The sequence below is a fragment of the Varroa jacobsoni genome, unplaced genomic scaffold, assembly GCF_002532875.2.
Source record: "Varroa jacobsoni isolate VJ856 unplaced genomic scaffold, vjacob_1.0 scaffold_139, whole genome shotgun sequence".
Taxonomy (NCBI): Eukaryota; Metazoa; Arthropoda; class Arachnida; order Mesostigmata; family Varroidae; genus Varroa; species Varroa jacobsoni.
Window position 1 is genome coordinate 67,585 of NW_019213041.1, and position 22,049 is coordinate 89,633.

General features: G+C 39.8%; 4 protein-coding genes across 5 annotated transcripts; 2 read left to right on the forward strand and 2 right to left on the reverse strand.

Annotated features, from left to right (window-relative positions):
- Positions 1–257: 257 nt before the first annotated feature.
- LOC111268783 (acylamino-acid-releasing enzyme) lies at positions 258–11,090 on the reverse strand. The gene is made up of 13 exons (XM_022847974.2): positions 10,581–11,090; positions 6,756–6,961; positions 6,255–6,487; positions 5,790–6,030; positions 5,356–5,560; positions 5,017–5,164; positions 4,687–4,826; positions 3,645–3,883; positions 3,312–3,470; positions 2,934–3,072; positions 2,364–2,531; positions 1,734–1,930; positions 258–1,580 (listed from the first exon to the last, which is right to left on the reverse strand). Exons 1-13 carry the CDS (start codon positions 10,858–10,860, stop codon positions 1,374–1,376), a joined length of 2,562 nt encoding a protein of 853 aa, XP_022703709.1. The 5' UTR covers positions 10,861–11,090; the 3' UTR covers positions 258–1,373.
- A 123-nt stretch (positions 11,091–11,213) lies between these two features.
- Positions 11,214–12,865, forward strand: mRpL42 (mitochondrial ribosomal protein L42). Of its 2 annotated transcripts, none has more exons than XM_022848113.2 (3): positions 11,214–11,329; positions 12,093–12,316; positions 12,616–12,865. In XM_022848113.2, the coding sequence occupies exons 1-3, from the start codon at positions 11,296–11,298 to the stop codon at positions 12,778–12,780; spliced, it is 423 nt and encodes a 140-aa protein (XP_022703848.1). In that variant the 5' UTR covers positions 11,214–11,295; the 3' UTR covers positions 12,781–12,865. The 2 variants fall into 2 exon arrangements, with proteins under 2 accessions (XP_022703848.1, XP_022703843.1); XM_022848108.2 differs by lacking the exon at positions 11,214–11,329 and adding an exon at positions 11,333–11,423.
- Positions 12,866–14,048: 1,183 nt separating this feature from the next.
- LOC147753872 (cytochrome c oxidase subunit 6A1, mitochondrial-like) lies at positions 14,049–14,826 on the reverse strand. Its single transcript, XM_086971829.1, has one exon. The coding sequence runs from the start codon at positions 14,715–14,717 to the stop codon at positions 14,406–14,408; it is 312 nt and encodes a 103-aa protein (XP_086827955.1). The 5' UTR covers positions 14,718–14,826; the 3' UTR covers positions 14,049–14,405.
- A 3,057-nt stretch (positions 14,827–17,883) lies between these two features.
- On the forward strand, positions 17,884–21,403 carry beta'COP (coatomer subunit beta'). Its single transcript, XM_022847870.2, has one exon. The coding sequence runs from the start codon at positions 18,024–18,026 to the stop codon at positions 21,015–21,017; it is 2,994 nt and encodes a 997-aa protein (XP_022703605.1). The 5' UTR covers positions 17,884–18,023; the 3' UTR covers positions 21,018–21,403.
- The last annotated feature ends 646 nt before the right edge of the window (positions 21,404–22,049 follow it).

The window sequence follows — 22,049 nt, forward strand, 5'->3', positions numbered from 1 at the left end:
ACCGCGTGTATTAGCAAACCAGCAGCGAAGCCTAGTTTATTTGTTTGGCATGGATCCATATTGCACACGGCTCAAAGTATGACGGATCAGGGCATAATTTTGCGTAAATCTTGTCTGTTTCCTCATGTTTGTGACAGCCACATCGAAGTTTGGTCGGGCTTTTTTGCCGCTAGATCTTGTAGCTCTAGACGTACTTTTAGTACTTACTGGAAAAGATTTCAATTCCGAATGAAATCCTTATTAAGCACACACTCCTCTGGAACGTTTTGCTAATCAAATTGTTTATTTTGCTTTCAATGATAGCTTGCTATACATTAATAAATGCGACGTAATCTGGACCAGATAAACAATGATGTCCAATATTATTATTCAATGAATTGTATACCATCTTACAAAGATTAAATAGCCTTGCACGAGCAGGACGTGCGGGAAAATTCGAGGAAAATTCGTAGGCTTCTTGAATTCTCTCTTCTCAGCAGTTAGAATATATTGCGGAACTGTGATGCATATTTGTTTTGCTGAGAAATAACAATGATCCAGGAGGCAGAGTACAAAGGCTGTGTTCGGTGTCCATATAGGGCCCTGATGGTGAATCAGGACGATCGAATGCCAAGGAATATGATTATGAATGCATATGGTTATGTACGTGCGCAGTTACTACATAGTATGTAATCTGTCTCGGTCATTTCATATACATGATTATATACAATACGACTATTCACCCGAACGAGCAATGGGTAAGAATGATTTTCACAAGAAACTGTATCGCAAGTGAATTTTTACACTTGGTTACACTTAGACCACTCCCCACTAATATCATAAAGTATAAATACGATAGTATACAACTGAGGATATTTTGTGACAGCACAGCAGAAATGGAGCAATGACCGTCTCAGTGAAAATTCCAAATAAGTTGAATAGACGTTCCCCTAAGTCCCTCCCCCCGATTCAAGATCCCGATCCAGAGAGTCCATTCGTTCGCCAAGGATTTAGATATGCACATGCACGCACACAATGATTGAAACAAAAATGTTTGTATCCACACGTTAATTAATTTAACTGAATTAGCTGACCAGCATTAAATATTCTTGCCGGTGTATTGAGTCCTGCGGCTGTACTTTAATCCCGCCTTGTGCCATTTTCGCGTTTTTACCGCTACACTGGTTGTTATTCAGGACAGCCGTCTCACAGGCGAACGTTCCGAAGGATTCCGTCCAATCGCCTTTTAACTCTACCCCATTTGTACAGAAACTTCAGGCGCCCCTGCCTCTGTCAGCACAACCCTCTTCAACGCACCCCTCTAGAGTTAGAGATCGTTAGTCGAATCTGCAACTTCCATTTCTGATGTGGGTCAACGTTTACCCGCAAGTTGCTTAGGCAAGGAATTTTTTAAACCACAGTACGGTGTTGACAAAGCAGTCTGCGTCATGTGCAGGTTTTGATAGGGCGTGGCCGTCATTATAGACGTTGCATCGGGTAGGCACCCCTCTTGCTTTGAGGTGCTTATACAGTTTCATGCCTTGAGCCATGTCAACGCGTCGATCTTCACTACCCAGCAGCAAAAATGTTGGTGTCATAATCTGTAACGTTAGAAATGCATTTTGGTAAACGGCAGAGTATTCAGGAAATTGCTAACAGTCTCCAGAGTGTCTCAGCTGGACAGAAAAAAGTAACCCAAAATTAACTAAGTCGACGGATACAACACAAGTTAGTTACATGGGTACACGACTTACGTTTTTAGCGTATCGGATAGGGCTTTTCATCCATAGATTTTTAAGATCTTCCCCATCCGGCAAACTGTCGAACATGAAATCACCAGCCAGTCCACCCTCATACCAATACCAGTCAGGAATATCTGTGGGACCGTTCATCGACAGATCAACGACAGGGTTGCGCATAGCCGCTGCTTTATAGAACTCTGGATACTGACCTGTAAACGATCGACAGTCATTTGTTTGAAAATCATATTGATAGCGTGTATAATCAAAGCGAATGGATAGAATAAAAGGAACAAAATAGTGCAATGATAGCTTAGCTGAGGAAGTTCGATAAGCAAACAAAGGTATCTGCGGTATTACTCTGTCGGTTTTGTGTGACCCGATGCTCTAAATATGATTGTCTCTAGAACAATTTCTTGTTATCACTTGATAAAGAAGGGAATGTAATACTTATATAATTTAAACAAAAAACTATTGCAAACATGTCCACATTTGCGGTCTCTAGCCAGCTCAGTATATCAGCTACACTTCGAACTTATTCAACCGATCAGCCAATACGTAACGCATACAAGCAGGCAAAGCTTTATGTAGCATCAATAAACAAAGCTCGAACCTCCCTCTGATAATATGAGTACCTCAACGTACCAATGGCGTGGGTTGTAAGAAATCCACCATGACTTCCACCAAAAATAACAATTTTTGCCGGATTAATTTCCTCACGCTGGGCTGTCACTTCGGCGGCGCACTGTACATCAAAAACGTCTTGTACGCCGATCTTTCCTGCCAAAGAGCGCAGATTCTCGTCGCCGAATCCTAGAAACGAAAAATAACAGGACTTAAGTGCTTAAAAAAAACGCGCGGCACATAGAAATTCGTAATTCTCAATAGCCTAGAATTTCAAGATCTACCGACCCTTCAAAAAGTTTTAATAACAATAATAATTAGAAAAGTATAATACTTTATTACAACAACCCTGATAATCTCGTCAAACAACGTTTTAGGGCGGATGCATCATTAATGATAAGAACGATATTTTCATTCTATACCATGATAAAACCAATATATATATATACCTTATCTGGAATTCTGTTTAGGCAGTTTGCAGTAAATATCTGTTGCATAGTGGAAACAAGAACAGAATATAGAGGCTAGAATTATTTTATTTCGACTCTATCGAACTAAACATCAACCCGAATGAATTTTACAGATACGTACCGATCGATCCTCGATAGTTGACTAGAAGAACCGCAAAACCACATTTCACAAAAAGAATTGGCCAAACCTGGAAACCTGCATGGAACACGGCATGCGGACCGCCGTGTGGCCACACAATCAGCGGAAGCTCTTTCTCGTTCTAATTTTCAAAAATAACACAACCAATACAATATTTAGTATAAAATGTTTTTACTCGAATATACGAAAAGCAGCTGCAAAACGATTATAATATTGAGTACAAGTTATTCAGAATTCCTAATAAAGCCACAATATAACGTGTTTAGCACTCCTTAAGTATCATACCTAATTACCAAATTAATAGCTAGCATTTATATAGAATGATCCTGTATAGCGCGCACATGGTATTGGAATTCTTACTTTATGCGATATAAGAATGGCTTCGAAGATCTGGTGGCTGTCATCAGGCGGGGCAAACTGTAAAATGTACCAGCAAATTCCCTGCACCTTTGACTCATCGGAATCGATCGATGCCCAGTAATTCACTCCGCCATCAGCTGTCAGCACACCAACTGCGACCTGCAAGATAGCCAAGGAATAAAATTAGTTTGAACGCGTATTCAAAGTTAAAATACGTCTTGCACCTACTGGGTTTTAAACAACGTACTTTTTTTGCAAAAATTTGGCTAAATACGTTATACAATCATAAAAGCAATCCCAAGACACAAACATTATTAACAGCTAGTTACTTGCCTGTGGCATGGCGTTGAGGGAGGACAGCGATGCAATAACAATATTATCACGTATACATAGAGCCTGCCAGCGGCCGACAGCTTCATCTCTGCTCAATTTAATCAGATCGCCACTAAGAGTATTTACAGCGAGAAGTTCGACCTTCGAATGCCAGTTTGATGATACTACAACGGTTATGTTGTCAGCCGCCCAACAATGGCGAGGCAGTTCCTCAATATAAAGGCCAGGAAACTCAAGGCCTGAATATCAAACAGCGACGACGACAACGAAGAAGAGAGACATGGTTATTATTGGTAACTGTTTTTATTTAAATAGTTAAAAACTGATTCAATTATAACTGGACCGAGAAAACTGACCCCCTAGGTACGTTCCGCTGACCCTCAAAAAATCACGAGTCGAAAAAAAATCTATGAAAGCCGACTCATTGCCATTTCACTAAACACAGCTCAAACAGCGAATATAATAACAAAGGTCTATAGAATGTTGTAAAAGAATAAGTGGACATATCAGAACTTAGTAAATTGTTATCAGCACTAAAGAGATCACAGGCGCACAGTGTTTAGAATTCTTTTCCTTTACAATAGGCTTATTTCGGTATATTTTTTCTATATAATGAGTTACTCCAGATTTAAATTGAGATTTTATTTTATTATTACAAAGGTTATTTAAGATGGGGCCCACGGCGTACCTGGACCCACCTGTCACCTAACCAAAACCCGCGAAGGACATGCTTACACTGCAGAATATCAACTTCGATGTTAAGTATATTATGTCATGTACTTTTTTTGGTTCTCGGCTATCCAACCTAACATGGTACATACCTGAATCAGGTTTAGATTTTCTCAGCAAATTTATGTAAGCATTATTAGTCAATGCTAAAATTTGAACTCTTAATGGTAACAGGGCAGCGAACTCGAAGAGATACTACGTCTCATATAATACTTTAGGGAATTTAGGGATAAACAAGCTAAACAATAAAAAACAATTCGATGAGACACGCAAAAATCTATAGGAAGAATCCTATACAAGATAAATGACATACTTGTTGGGTTCTGAATGGTATCGACGATAAGTAGAATTTCCTTCTTTTCCCAGGAGCACTTCATCAGTTGACAGCTCTGACCGTGAGGTCCACCCACCTCGCTTTGAAGATAGACCAATGTCGTTCCATCCGGACTAAACCTTTTTAATTCGGTAATCGCGTCGTAAAAGTACGGGTATGTATAACAAAAATAGTTAAATAGGTTTTTCTAGATAGCCGATAGCATAACAACCCTATGCAGTTATATGCAACACGAGCTTCAAGATGCTTTTTAAAATAATCCTCTTTTTCTGCAAAAAAAGGTTTAGCATATTGACTTCATTAACCTACCTTGGCGAATAGATAGCTTTGTCCGTTTCGCCAATTGTGCAAAAGGTATGCTGCTCCAAGTCGTAGACATACAGTTTCGAATGACGATTTTTGCAGTAGGTCAAGCCTAGTTTATAGGCGTACTGTTGGAATCCAACGAACACGATACCTATATAGAGGATGCACACATACATCCGCAAATATCCACAAAGACCTCCATGCTAGTATCAAAGGTTCTAAAAAAACAAAAAAGCTTCCAAAAGGATGACTTCGTTTCTTTGATTTGATAACAAACCAAACATCCTTTAACCATAGGTAAGTGAAGGTACTTGTCTACGCAGCATTTTCGCTGTAACTTACCGTTATCGTCGGGTGCCCATATGGCCTGGGCAGGAGCGCACAAATCGGGAAAATCTTGAATAACGCTGACGGCCATGTTAGCAACATTGAGTACACAGATGACAGGAGAAACGTGCTCTTCCTGCTGCTCTCCATAGGACTCGTCCAACTGATATTCGGTACCACGTTCGGCGTCTAATGCCAACTTACGGGTGAAGTATGAGTCCTTAACAAAAACAGCAGAAGTCCAAGGGTGAATAAGCAGATTACAGATTATTACTATCTAACTAATCTATTAACGAAACATTATTTTTTCTTTGACCAGTAGAGTACTTGAGTTGTTTTTGGATATATATATATATATATATATATATATATATATCCATGAACAAACAACAGAAGAAGAAAATATATCTTATTTGATGCTAAATCATATGCATATAAGTTACGCGCACCTTTTTCGCAGGTTTTCGCTCTGCAATATAGAGCAGCTTGTTCTCAATGTGACCCCATTGGAAGGAGGCAAAGCTGCCCGTTGTGTGAACCTTGCCGTGAACTCCGGCCGACTCTAGATCGAGACAGTCTAACTTTGTAGTGGCATCCCAAATTTCGATGTACTGTCTGGTCTCCGAATTTCGAGTCACCTCCTTTAGCACCGCGCGGAAAGAGCCGCTATTCGAGATCGCTATCAGTGAACTAGGTACAATAAAATAAATATTATTTAAGTACACCACAACCGTAAAGCCACCAAAAAAAACTGTAAACATTAAAATGTCGTACAATCATTCACTCTCATGTAAATGCAAGTGAAAATGACGATTCTAAGAATAATTAATTTTTCTTTATCGCTTTATTAAATATACACGCCAGAAATAGGGTAAAACCCAGCTTTGTAAAAATGATTTGAAACTAGAACTTACTTGGATTCGACCTCCTGAGCATGGCCGACCTGATGAAATGATAGCGGGCCCTGATTATCAAACGCAGAGGTATGATGCCTTGTAAAGCGAACTTTCTTACCCATTTCCGTGTCGGAACTTTCCCACACTGTAGTTAAATGAATGGTTCGTCCGTCAGGTGTATATGAAGCAAACGCATCCACAGGTTGAGGGACTCGGGCGAGTTCACGGTACATCGACACAATATTTGTCGCCTAAGCAATGCCAATAATGATTTAATTGTAATGGCCTGCATGAAAAACTATTGCTGCATACTTACCTACTAAGCAGGAAAAATCGGTACATAATGCAATAGCTTTCTTTTCCAGAATTCAAACACATTGTTAAAAACCACGTTATTTGATCCAATAAGTGTGTTCTTCCTATTCGTCTATAAAACACCACTGTTCGTTCGCGTGGATAAAATACAGTGTCAATTTATATGGGTTTAGGTCGTGTGTCTAATATATGAGTTACGCTTACGTCGAGGGACGGAACGCCCGTGCTTTTGACAGTCGATCCCATAACTTTTTTGCTGTATTTAAAAATCGACGTAGTCCCTGTTGACGCGGCGCGGTGCCGATTCGAGTTTGAGTGCGATTTTATATCGGATATTTTTGCTGTGAACGTAATCTTGCAGTGTTTGCATAACGCGAGACATGGATTCTCCGGCACACAGCTCAGCCAACCTGAAAATTACAAGACACGCGTGAAGGTATTACATAATTATTTTAATGGAATATTTTTATTTTGGTTACTGAAAACAGACTACAACAAGCATACACTCGTTGGATGATCGTATTAGAATTAGAGAAGAACACTAAGTTCTATTCCAAGTGATGTATTTGATGCAGACATTTCTCACACCTCTAAAAAGTTTTTCAATATGAATCGTCAGGCGAACAGTACGATTATTGTTTCGACTACAAAACCATTATTCCACGAACTAACATATATATATATATAAAGGAAAGAAAATATATTTTTGGTTAATACGCATGCTGCTCCAGTTATAAGCTTAACATTTGCCTATCTGTACGTTTTTATCTTTTTCACTGTAAATCTACGTTTGTCTCATGCTGTATGTAATGGCATGCACTACACGATAAATGTCATTAAATAAGGAAAAAATCAAATATATTATATAAAAGGTCCATAAAATCTCCAAAATGGCAATATAAATTTCTAATGGGCTTTTTGTCAACGTTTTGCAATAAGCTTGAACAAATAAGCATTGTAGTGCGATACACCCAGTACCATACGCAATTACTCTCTCACTGCCATGAACAGCACTGTTGCACTTTGTTATTACCGCATTTAGTTCCCACACTGGACCATAGTGTTTCGAGTTCTTTTTAACTCCGCTGGTACTGCCGTAATTAAGAGTCGCTTTAAACGGCTAGTTCCTTTCAGTACGAAACGCAGTTTGCCTATGCCCGTTCTCAAATTTCGACTACCCCATCAAGTTTAAAAATAAACACTTTGCCATAACAGTCTCAGTAGCTTTCTACCTCGTTTTTTTCAATTTGTATGTGCCATATCGGACATATAAGTTGGTGCTTTCATGGTGGTGTCGGGGAGGCATGTCTGTGCGTGGTTTGTTGTCATCAGTTTTTATCAAGTGTCATTACTAACCATATAAACCCAAACGCTGCAAAGAATGCACGAATCAGCCACCAATTCAGCATAGTCAATTGCCTTAACTTACTGATTCTTAGTAATAACCGAAGACTAAGTGGATTAAAACCTATTTGTGCCCCCAAACAGTTCAACTGCTGCTTCATATTTTCACCTTGCAAGCGCAAATGGTAATTGCACTTATCGCTATTAATGTGACAAGGATATCAACAAAAACTTTTGCGGGATATGGCAAAAAGAATTTTTTTTGTAGAAATATGTACTGACACTATGACACTCATCCTCTGATTTTACACATGTTTTTATTGCAATGCCAAATGCAATAGCAGCAGTATCACCAAAAGAAATGCATATGCCAATTCGAAGATGTCGATAGCAACACAAGTAACAATATAAACACAAGCATTCATCGCTTGTGCACTCTAATTAAATTCAAGTACTTGCTAACTTATTTTTCTTGGCTGCCGCAGGTTTGATGCGTCACATAACTTTCGTCTTTAGCCTTTTTAAATACATAAGGTAAGAGACGTAAGGTGCGCGTTTTCGACCTCGTAGCCGTACAAGCTTTACATGTGTTTCTCGGACTTTGTTTTTTTTTCTCATTCTTAAACAGACAGAAGTCTTTGACAGACATCTTACTACACGAACATTTTATTACGCGAAAGATCCTTGAAAAAATCTATGCAGATGTCCAAATTAGAACAAGCGATTTATCCAAAACTGGCCCACGATCCAGCCTCACTATGACTTCTGCCATAACCGGCCAAGCAAGTATCATTATGAACAAAGCAACTACTGCAATGCTATCGAACAATACCTAGAACAGTTTTATGCTATAAAGGATCGCAATTACGCTAGTGGCTGACTGTTCTAAAAGGCTAAATTAGAGATCTAATAGTCAAATTTTGATTTAGTTCCTTATGTGCAAAATAATTAAACCTCACACACCGCCGTTGGATATCCGAAATGATACATGTTATAAAAGTTGTACTTGAGCAATGCGTTTCCATGTCGATTACGTAAACGAACTCTGACAAGAGTCCAAGCCAAGTATTTCTAGCCAAGTATTGATAGTAATAGAGGGCACAGCGAAAGTCTCTTGACAGTTTGAAAAAGTCACTTTATATATATTGAATTAAAATTATTGAACAAATATAAAGGATTCTCTAACTGTCAAAAGGGATTCCTCACCCGGATCGGATTAAGTGACAGATAAATCTATGGAAAAAAAACAATAATGAAGTTTCTCAACAGTGTTATAGGAAATCGTCGGACTGAATGACTCATACTTGTGATGAATTCCAAATGATGAATGAATTTATCCCGAGCAGAACTGGACTTCTGATAAAACTGTACTTTTATCACGCATATCTAAATAAATGTTCCCAGTCTTAGGTGAGATAGCGTCTTAAAACATCATATTTTATAGCACGTTATAATATGCAGCGTTATCTCTAGGCGAGTGAATCGTGCCCATTTTTATTAATCTTTGACTAAGATTTTTCAAGAGTGACTACAATTCTAAATGTCCACATGTAGATGGCATTCGCTTTCAGTCAACTTACTTTTCTTCGTAACATTTTCATGCGAATAAGCATATAGCAAACGCACGACGTTCTAAAGCCATCCAAATACTTTATCATTACATTAACCTTCGTTTTAGGTGACTAGCTTGTTGTATGGCAACACGAAGTCTGCAAATTTTCATTTACTTTCGGAACTAAACAATAAAGGCTGATATGTGAGTATAGCTAACATGAAGTGAATTAAATTCAGCGGCTTGCAGCGACATAACGCATTCCGTTCATTTCAGACGGTATCCTGTTAACATGTAGAAGTAATGGACATAGATGTATATAGATGTTTATAGACCTTGAATTAGAAGATATGATATGGTCTAATTCAAGGTCATGAACTGCTCGTCAGAAGCTATCAATTCTCTATCGACCTATTTTTGATACTTTTTTTTTTAAAGAAACCAACATAGCGCTGTCGTCGAATCGATTTCATCCATAAAGGATTCGATCTTTTTCACTTAATTGATGAAGGATTGTTCTTCTAAGCTTTTCATATAGTTGTAAATCAAATCGGCCATTGAGCCATGTTTAAAGTGACGTGTACGATGACGCATTTTTCAGAAGCACGTGGTCATGCGTAATGGCGGGATTACCTTCAAGCCCAAGACCCAATTACATTAGTAGAACAATTGACTGAACGGGAATTGTATATATATAATATAAATACGACTATACTAGAGAGAGTCGCCCGCCACAGCCAACTCCCACCTATCGCTTCGAATTTCCCGCCACCTGAGCGACAACATTACGAGACAGAAATTGTTATTTAGCCATTAGGCTTAGCTGGCCATCTATATTCATAGGTGCTGCCCACTCAGACTGAAGCAACTATTCCATTATGTGACGAATGCTTGCCACCCACGCTTATATCCCCAAGACCCTACCGCTCCCGACGTCCTGCGTGAGTCGAGGCGGTCAGTGTTTTTGACAGCGGACAGGTGTCCACTGGAGGTCCCTACCCCGCCACATCGGCGGACGCTAAGACAGCGGCGCCAGGGCAGGGGTATCGAGCTAATAGCCGGTCGACAGTCAGAGCGCGGGAAGAGGTCTCTCATTCGGCAATCTCTCTTGTCACAAATCGAAGCTGACTTACCTTTGAATTGGGGAATATCCTCCCATTCTCGTCGGTACCGCTGGCGGTATCTTGTCCCTTTGCTGGGGGTGGTGATTCCCGGCGTGCCGTTGTTCACAAGGGTCCCGTCCAAGCTGGTGAGATTGTGCACTACAACCAGTTGATGTGGGCCGGCTGCGGCGCCGGCAGTCGCTTCGGGACCCGCTTCTCGCATCTCGACTGACTGGTCCTGATCGGGAACGCTAATTGAGTCGAGCGCTTCAAGCGTCTCTTTACTCTCCGACATTGCTACTTCACTCATAGCACGCTTAATTATATATGACAATGTACAGAGTGCTCGACCAGACAGACACGGCCTCCGGACATGCTATCAGTCCCACTGCAGGGATCCTTGGGTTTTGTGTTGTTGTATATAAACATAAACAGAGTCTTCTTCGCGTGACGCGGTCAGCTCGAGAAGCCGACGGCAACCAGCGCCGAAATTTTCACTTGATACATTTGAACAAAAAAGGTCATAAACTCTGTTTTAAAACCACTCGAGCGTCAGACCACTGGGATCGATATGCTTAAAATGTTAATTGAGATTTAATGTATAACCGATGTGATTTAAATATTTAAAGCTTGTTGTCAAATGGTTGTATATTACTCCGCCACATTTGCAGTCGAATTGTTCGAGGTATGCGATTGCTCCATCTCTATGGTCGTGCGCGCTCTGTGAGGAATTAAATATTTCCAAATGTTTCGTCTATCGACTATCGCACAGAGGTTTAGTGAGTGAATTACGCGCTTAAAGAGTAGTTAAAAAAAAAGTAGAGAGAATGTATGCATTTCTAGGCAACGTGTGCTCAATCTCCTACTTAATCGGTGGATAATTGTAAAAAAGAACAATGTCTAGACTAGTTTAATTATAGCGTTCTCATAAAGTGCTTAACAGATTGTTTAATTATATGCTAAATCTTGTACCGTCACAGTTTAGGTATAGCTAAGTCCTACTATAACTGCTAATCGCAATCAGATATATTGCATGCGTCTTATCAACAAAGTGTAAATTGAAACACAAATGCATCATTCAGCGAAGTATCTGCCTAATAATAAATGCATTTAAGTGTGTATCTCCATTCGACTGAACTAGAAGCAGCGGATTATAAACATTTGACGATAGAATCTGGAGCACTATCTAACACATTTCAATTAGGTTTTAACGAAAAACGTAGGAACTATCAGGGAGATGTGGTGTCTTTGTTGCTAAATAAGATAACTTTGTCCAAAAAATGTATTAGAATTTAATTACAGTTTTACCAATTGAAATTGTTGTTTTCGCTTATACACGGTGCCTTTTGGAATAGCGCCTATTTCATGAAAAACGAATTTTAAAGAAATATTTTTTGAACAAACTTTTTTTAACGAAGTTTTTTTATGTTTACGATACGTTGTAGACGGGCAAGGCTTGCACCTTTACCCACATTGCACAAGTCCTTCTAATGGTTCTTTATTCTTAGCAAGCGTCGTTTCTTCTTGCGTCCATATAAGTAGCTTTGACACCATCCGGATGGCGAGCGACGAAAGACAATCTCAAATTTAGCTCTTCTTCGATAAACCCTACGACAAATAGTGAGGATACGTTGACTCGAGACCTCGTAGTTCCTGCGGCAAATTGCCGGCTTTTTGTGGCTTGGCACCCAGAAAGGGATGTCCCATTCGAACACACCAGACCATTAGAAGCCACTGAGGAGGAAATCCGTGAGGCAGCCAAAGAGGTACATGATTTTGGTGTCTGCGTATTCCCTTTCATCGTCATTACTTATGAACTAACGCGAGTTTGATAGGGTATTTGACGGAATACTCTGCTAAGTGTAATATATATAATTCACCCTATGCGGCCTCGAAAAGCGTCGTGTTCTTTACGTGAACCGCCGTTCAACAAAAATTAGTATTGCTTGTGTCGATTCAACCATATTGTGTTGTACAACATAGCAGGGTTGAATCTATCTTATTATTCTATATTTATATAGAATATATATACAATGTCTTGTGACAAGTGTGACTTTTGTTTCAGGCTTCAACCGCTTTGAAGCTTCCTACTCGTCCGTTGTTCTTCCGAAATATTCGAAACGAGGTAGAGTACCTCAGGAAAATAACGTACACGAATAAACATCGATGGTACGCCCAACCCCGTGATAAGAAAACATATCGGCGAAAGCACGACCGCGATGGCCTATAAAATTCATTAATTCGAAACTAGTATTCGCGTACAGGTACATGTTTTGAGGAGTGGCAATAAATACTTTTATTTTATAAAAAAAAAAGTGATTGTTGCTGGTGTATACTTTTATTTTAAGAAGGCATATTTTGTAACTTAGGAAGCAATTGGTACCATCGAAACATAGTTAACTTACAATATGGTGATTAACTTAAAATAAATCCACCCTATGACATTATAATATCTGGTTTTGTTGCCGTCGACAACAGCTGAATGTTATAGTTTCTATTTGTATGCACCCAAGGGAATCATATAATGTGGCAGATTGCGGTCTCTCTAGCGCATAATTCACTAATAAATCCCGGATATTGCTTTTTTCTTTAACTTCCGGAGCTACGTAATTTGAAAACCAGCTGGAAATTTTCTGTACCACTGCATATCTTTTTTCGGAAGGAAAAAAACAATGTTCTCAAAACCTTGACAAAATGGGTCCAGTGATGGAATAATAGACTTATGATAAGAATGGTACAGAGTATTATTATATTTCTAGGCGCTTTCGGATTGATTGACAGATTGACGTCTGTTTGATTAACGAAGCCGAAATATATAAGCTACTCGATTGAAAATTATATAGCTTACTCGTAAGCCACTGGCGCGCCCATCTAGGGTGAACATATTCACATTTATGTATAACAATTTTAATGAAAAATTAATTGACGAAAACAAATCTAAAGAAATTTAGCATTCACTGTATAATGTGTAAAAAATATCGATATCGCTAACAAAATAAAAAAGAGAAGCTACCGAACTTGCGATGCCTGCTAATTGATAAAAAGCACAGATTTTACATTTAGAATTTTTGAAATAATAGTTTGAAATAATTACAGATTTTATATTTCGAGTATAAAAAGTTTTAAATCCCTTGAAAATTTCAAGCAAAATGAATATAAATTGCACCATTTTTTTATTGTCTGCTACAGCGACCCTAATTGTTAGTTCTGTGCCCGGACATTTTTGGAAATGCTAAACTCGATAGCGTTACAGAAATTAAAGCACCTGATAAAATCAGTATAAAATAAAACTCTAGGTAATATCTTCCTGGAGAATTTGCTATGGTTTTTAAATTATAAGGGTAGAATTACAATGCAAAATTCCATAATTTGATGAAATAGTAAATAGCTTTTGCATAATTCCACAACCTTATTTTTAGTTAAAGGAATCAATGTGTGGAAAAAGCTAAAAAAAGAACCTAGCTATACCTAAACGCTGTGAACGTATTACACGGTCAGTTTACGATTTTTTGTTAGGACTTTTTATTAATTACATACTAAGTGACACACTACCTCGTAACTTTTATTATAATAGCTCACACTTATTCAGTTTCCTTTCCTAATTTTAATAAATCGGTTGTATTGCCTTAAAAGTCGATTTTAATGGTTACTTGTTTTGAATGGGCCTTCACTGCTAAATTTCCACAACTAGGTCGTTGCATTCTCGATCAGTTCAGAAAATCAATCCCAAAAACGAGCAAGTATTTATTGATCCAAAGCACCGAGATGGTAGACGACACCCCGATCTCCCGAGTTTCTTTCTTTCTTAGCAAGCTTTCTCTTTGATCGCTTTTTTGTCCATACTACAGGCCGACTTTACTGTTCATCTTCATAACCGGTAGGCAAAGCGTTGACTTTCGGATTGTGGAAAAGCGTGCGTTGTCCATCTCCCCATGGATATTTCTTCGTTTGGATTTTCAGATAGTCGTACTTCACAAACGTAGGACGCTGGAAGTGCTCGTGATGCTCTTTCTCGGCAATGTAGGAGTTTATCGTACATATTATCATGGCTGGCAAGCAGACAAAGAGTGAGAGATTCCTCCAAAGTTTTTCCGAAGCCGCGTAATCTTGTGCACCTTTGGCTTCACTGGCAAATCGCCGCACAGCGATAGTAAGCACACGCTGCATTTTGCTTTGTGTTACCTGGCTGTACACACTGGAAATCACACTGCAACTATCCTACAAAACGACCTTCGCAAACTGTTTATGACGATGAAAAGACGGTCAGCTTACTCTGTACCTTCCACGCATCGGTAAATCGACGGAACGTGCAAAGTGTATGGGGTTCGCGACTGCTTGCGAGAATCTCAAAGACATTATAAATATTTTATTGCACTGTTCGTAAATAATATAGTCTATATTAATGGCTCAATATGAAACGCTACCTTGTGGTTTATATATAACGACGCTTGTACATAGAGAGGCTACAGCTCCGAGCTTTTGTATTTCGTTCCTTCCGTCGGTTAAGGTGGATTATGGTCTGATGTTTTTGTCTTAACGTTTGCGTTGTATATGCATTAGGGTGAAATCAGTAGAGCGACAGTAAGGTTATAATTGCCCCAGCGGTCATGTAGTGGTAACGTGGCTGGCTACTAACCAAGGAGGCGCAATGGTGGTCAAGGTTCAAATAGTCTTAAAAAGTTTGGTTCCCCGCTAGAAATTCAAGCAATAGAAAAGGCGATGATTATAGTAATTTCTTCTTTGATTTGGTCCACCCAGATTGCCAGCCATATGAATTAATGCTTAACGACACTATCGCATGTAAAACTCGAAGCATATGCGTTTTTAGGTTAGCCGTATCGAGCTACCTACCCTGACAGATCCTTGAAGGAACTATGAATTTAAAATTCACCCTCAGAAGATGTTTCGATAAGCTTCGGTTGCGCCTGTCGACTCATAAAAAAGTTTCATAACTTAAACCGTGTCTTGATCCCAATCTTAAAGAGCGATCCGTAGGGAGTGATTCAGCTTGTGTGATTAGAACTGGAATTAAATTCGACAGCGCTTAGCAAAATAGGGTTACTTTAGGAGTGCATCCTCAGACGTATCAGTTTGATGGAGTGATGTAGAATGGTTCGAGAGCAGCACGTTAAAAAAGATCGATAGCAGTTCTTGCTCATCAAAATCAATATAGGTCTTTATATATATATACATATATGAAGACCTATATTGATTTTTAGACAGATTGCCTATCAAAGAATTCAGAGATGCGCTAAGACAGAAGTGAACTGCTTGGGATGGCGAAAATTCTGGCTGAAACATGTTGATAATTAAGATAGCCGTTAACTAAATGTAATTTTAGCAATCTTAGATGAATCAGTATTAATACATTTCATTAAAGTAGTGATTTGCAGTTCAATGGCATGAAACCTACTTGAGACCTTATCGATTTATAATTCGCAAATAGTTTCCAGGACACCAAAAAGAAAAGATAATTTTTGTGATCAAGGTACCACCGGCGACGGCCCTAACTTTGCGTCTCTTTTGCACATTACATTATTACTTACTTATGTATTATATTCAAACATGTCCCTGAAAGATATTACAACTCAAGACTATTATTACCTGTATGTGACGGAAAATATTATACCGATTTGATTTCGAAAACTCTCCGAAAACTCTGTTTTTCTTTTATTTTTAGAGGCATTTCATTCATAGGGTACTTTTCGTTCAATGTAACATAAGTTCTATGAATTAGAGAAGCATCTACTGAAACATATTTTTTTATTTACATAGATTTATTTACATTTATGTGTTACTCTAACCATTGCATAACGCTGGGCTTTGCCGCTGCTAAACTGTATTTTTGGGTGCGATTACAAAACTGTGTTTATGAGCTCTTTGAGCATGTATATCAATGAAAGATCGATACAACGGGCTAGCCACTTGTTAGAATAGAGCTATCGGGATACCAACGCGTATTTTTTTCTAAATGTATGTAATAACTGTAGGTAAACTGTATTTAGCGAAGCAGCTACCTGCCACACTCGCTCCAGGAGTACTAGACTTATTTCTTCGCTTAATGAGCTCGATCTTCTCCAAACTGCTGCTATGCTTAATAGCATTATATATTCCCACTTATCGGACGAATGTTTTACACTCACGTAAAATGTTGTCTTTGCACATCTTTTAATTTCCAGTTAATTTTTGGACAAATCGATGAGCGCGCTACGAAATTTAATCGCTTATTATCTATTTCTAAAAATAAATAATAAATCATTATTATAGAATTATTCGCTATTTCGTAGTTATTAAAATATTAATCAGGAAACTCCAAAACTGTAACAACAAAACCACGTATGATACGAAAACGCAGTGGTTCGATTTTAATCAAGAAAAAACACTCAGGCGTTCTTTCTTACGGAGAAAGGGTGAATACAGATCATTCCACGCAACTAAAGGCGTCCGCCTACTACAAATTAATTATGGCTGAAAGTACCAGCTTTGTAATTTGTTTATATTTCGAGATCTGATCATAACGGTAAAGCAAGAATGGACACCATATGAGCATTATGCAATTGAGTATTGTCAATTTATATACTATAGTATCCTCGGAAATTCGCTGCCTGATGTTCATTCATTCACCCACACATAAGTTGGATTATAAGAAGGCAAATAAATCATGCTTGAATTCAATTCACAGTCACGCGTATTCCTTTAGAGTACAGTTTTATAATAGATATTCAATTGGTATATAATGTCAGCTTGAGTTGTTTTATAGTTGCTTATAGTGCAAACTAGTGAGTGATGGTACGCTTGGGTATTTTTTGTGTTGATGAAACACATACAGTTATCATTGTTGGTAGCCGGAGGTTTTGCTCTAACTTCAGTGTCGATCAGAAACACTATTAGCTACTACAAAATTCTTAATGAACCGAACTTAGCGACGCTGAGGAAGCAAACCAGTAAATATTTCAAATAAGAGGATTTATACAATATCGCTGCCGTATAACGCGCGCCTAAATGTGCACCTGTAGACAATGAAAATACAGACTTATTTAAATCAGTCCATGTGCTAAATTGACGGGACGACAGCATTGATCCGAGAGCGTGGCTCTTGATAATCATCTCGACGGTATTGTAAATGCCTTTATTCTATATGAAACGTAGTCGGAAACAATCGACACAGGTATCAACGATACTTTCTATATAATGTAGGACAGTCGCACTACACTTTACTTCACAAATAAAGGAATGTACAATAAAATAGAGCACAGCTCGAAGGTTTTGTGCCTCCTTCGTTCCGCCAATTAAGAGGGAGTTCGGTCTGATCAGATAAATGTTTATGTCTTACGTGTTGGAGGCCCAATGATCAAACTGACGTGTGTGTACCCGCTACGAGTAGTGCCGGGGTAACGTAGTTAAAAGGCGGGGATTGGAAATATAATTTTCCTTGGTTGTATGAAGTGTGTGTGCATTGCGTAAAGTGCGAGGATGCCGCTGAAACTTGATGTGAAGCGTAAGCTACTGGCTCGGTCAGATCGAGTCAAATGCGTTGATTTGCATCCAACCGAGCCATGGATGCTCTGTTCTTTATACAACGGCAACATCCACGTATGGAATCATGAGAGCCAACAAATGGTTAAAACGTTTGAGGTGTGCGATGTTCCTGTACGAGCTGCTCGATTTGTTCCACGGAAGAACTGGATCGTGTCCGGCTCCGACGATATGCTTGTTCGCGTGTTCAATTACAACACCCTAGAGCGGGTGCACCAGTTTGAAGCTCATAGTGACTACATCCGCTCCATAGCCGTTCACCCCACTCAGCCGTTCATTCTGACATCATCAGATGATATGCTTATAAAACTCTGGAATTGGGACCGGCAGTGGGCATGCCAGCAGGTGTTCGAGGGCCACACGCATTACGTTATGCAGGTGGTGTTTAACCCTAAAGATAACAATACGTTTGCGTCTGCGTCGCTTGATTTTACTGTCAAAGTATGGCAACTGGGCTCAGCGACGCCTAACTTCACATTGGACGGACACTCAAAAGGAGTTAACTGTGTAGACTATTATCACGGCGGCGAAAAGCCATACATTATCTCTGGAGCAGATGACCGTCAGGTAAAGATTTGGGATTACCAGAACAAAGCCTGCGTTCAAACGCTTGATGGGCACGCACAGAATATTAGCGCAGTGTGCTTCCACCCGGAGTTGCCCGTTATCCTTACAGGCTCTGAAGATGGTACTGTCAGGATTTGGCATGCCAACACGTATCGCCTTGAGAACACGCTCAATTATGGACTCGAACGTGTGTGGACAATTCAAGCTTTAGCCGGCTCAAACAACATGGCGTTGGGTTATGATGAAGGATCGATCCTCATCAAGTTGGGTCGTGAAGAACCAGCCATGTCGATGGATGCGTCTGGGAAAATTATTTGGGCCAAACATTCTGAAGTACAGCAGGCCAACTTGAAGGCGATGGGCGACACAGAGGTGAAAGACGGAGAACGGTTACCCTTGCAGATCAAGGACATGGGTAGTTGCGAAATCTACCCACAAACGATCTCACACAATCCGAACGGTCGTTTCGTAGTTGTTTGTGGTGATGGTGAGTACATCATCTATACCTCTATGGCCCTCCGGAGCAAGTCATTCGGCTCGGCGCAAGAGTTCGTTTGGGCTCAAGATTCATCTGAGTACGCTGTACGAGAGAATGCCTCAACAGTAAAAATCTTCAAAAATTTCAAAGAAAAGAAGACCTTCAAGCCCCAATACGGCGCTGATGGAATATTCGGCGGTTTCTTGCTCGCCGTAAAGTCGTCATCGGGACTCGCGCTCTTTGACTGGGAAACCCTTGACCTTATTCGTCGAATCGATATTCAACCGAGGGCTGTTCACTGGAGCGATAACGGCAACATGGTAGCGATCTGTACCGAAGAATCGTTTTTTGTACTGAAGTACAATGCCGAAGCTGTGGCTAATGCCAATCCAGAAGCAATAACAGAGGAGGGTGTCGAAGACGCTTTTGACGTGCTAAGCGAAGTAAATGAATGCGTTAAAACAGGTGTATGGGTGGGCGACTGCTTCATCTACACGAACAGTGTAAATCGGCTTAACTATTATGTTGGCGGCGAGATCGTCACAATTGCACACCTCGATCGGATTATGTACGTACTTGGCTATTTGCCGAAGGAAAGTCGGCTGTACCTTGGCGATAAAGAGCTCAATGTGGTGTCTTATTCGCTGCTTGTTTCAGTTCTAGAATATCAGACGGCTGTAATGCGCAGAGACTTCGACACCGCAGATAGGGTACTTCCGATAATCCCCAAAGAGCAACGTACTCGGGTGGCCCATTTCCTTGAGAAACAGGGCTTTAAGAAACAGGCATTGGCTGTCTCCGTCGACCCTGAGCACAGGTTTGAGTTGGCTTTGCAGCTCGGCGATTTAAAGACAGCTTTGCAGTTGGCCCAAGAGAATGCTACCGAACAACGCTGGAAGCAATTGGCAGAACTAGCACTGGTTCAAAGCCAGTTCGGGTTAGCTCAGCGATGTCTTCACCAGGCGCAGGACTTCCCTGGAATGTTGCTACTTGCTACGTCGGCCGGTGACGCTAATACGGTGCAGCAACTAGCCAAAAACGCGGTACCAGCTGGCAAATACAATGTTGCTTTTTTGTCGTATTTCCTATTAGGCGAAATTGAGAAAGCTCTAGCAATCCTTGAAGAGACGGGTCGGCTTCCCGAGGCTGCCTTTTTTGCGAAATGCTACGCCCCCTCGCATACGGCGCGCATCGTTGGAAAATGGAAGGACTTTCTTGGACAAACTAATGAGAAAGCAGCTCAGGCTCTAGCTGATCCTGTGGGATATGAGAATCTATTCCCAGATTTCCAGGAGAGCTTACAAGCGGAACAGTTCCTTAAGAAGGAGATGACCAAACGACGCCAGGCGCCTGCAAGGATCTATCCTCAGGTAAGGCCCAATCATGAACGGAACCTGATCGAGGAGGTGGCTGTTTCTGGAGAACACTTTGATATTCCCGACTTCAAGTCACCCGCTTCTCGAAAGCTTATCGCCGAGGAACACGTAATCAAACAGAGTCGGGAACATGAACGATTCGCTCAGCCACTCGTCGAAAAAGCCTTGCATCCGTATGCATCCGAATCGAAACAGCATATCGAAAAAAACAATCCAAGTACACAGTCTCGCCCCGATCAAATACAAGTTTCGGCGCACGACTCTTTAACCGTGTTACCCCAAGGGGTGTCAATCGTTCTGTCCGATACACAAACCCCAGAAGCCAGTCGACAAGCTGAACCAGGCGCCGCACCTGCAACGGCTTTTCAGCAACAAGGTCAGTCACCGTCAAAAAGTGAACCGAACGAGGTTGACTTGCTTGAAGCAGAGATCGATATGGAAATGGAGAAATTGGCCTTTGACGACGCCGAAGAAGATCTAGAACTCGACGAAAACGAAGACTTAATGTGAATCTGAGTTTATCCGGTTGAAAGGATCAGACTCAACATCAAAACTAGAAGTGACTGTGACAACCAATATTAGTATATTTAGATTTGCTTATATACGTGTGTTGCTGCATGAGTTAGGTAGGAATGTATGCTCATGAAGAAAGATTGGGGTGTGCTTAAGGGAAATGGTCCCTTGCACTAAACGTAACATTGGACAAATGAATATATGTTTGTCGCATTGCTTCGATTAAGAAAGTCATTTTCAAAATGGTTTTCATGATGTAGGAAAATCGCCAGTATTTTCGGCTGCAATGACGACGTAGGGTTAAACAACGGTAAAATTAAATAAGCATCGTATAGTATATATTCTCATTCTTATAAAGAATAAATGTTATAATTTATATATTGCACGTATGGAATTCATTGTCGTAGAAGAACATATTGACGGTATATTATGGGAAACTAGCTGCTCCGGCTTTACAAATAAGCTCACTCAGCAATAATCACTGCTGTTGAATAATTTTTCTACAGTTGTCATTAACGCTGTTTAAAGTATTATATGTACTGTGACCAAATTATTTTAAAGAAAACGTTGTATTTATGAAATAATATATTTTTTTGTATTATCTTGAAACTAATGTATACCAGCGATATGTACTTCGCTCACAATTTTTTACCGATTCTCTGAAATGGTCGTATGTAATTCATGGTTTACTCCTTGAAAATTTCTGCGACACCACAAATGACAAGTCCATTGTAATACTCGGTTTTAGATATGAATCTAACCTTAACAAAAATATTTTCTCTTTCTAATAACAACACATCTGAATGTTTCTTGTATCGAGGCAAAGTTTTTATTTCTTAAGCAATCATGTATTTTTATGTTACAGGTGTGCTTCGCTTTACTTGTTTTGTTTTTCACTTTCCCACTTTTACTTGTTTCTAAATCGTATCCTTTAACTGCTTCATTTCCCATTTTCACGATAAGTTATACCTGCTTTCTTTGCTTTCTACTATACAAATCCACAAATTTACCTGGAAATTTTGCTCGCCT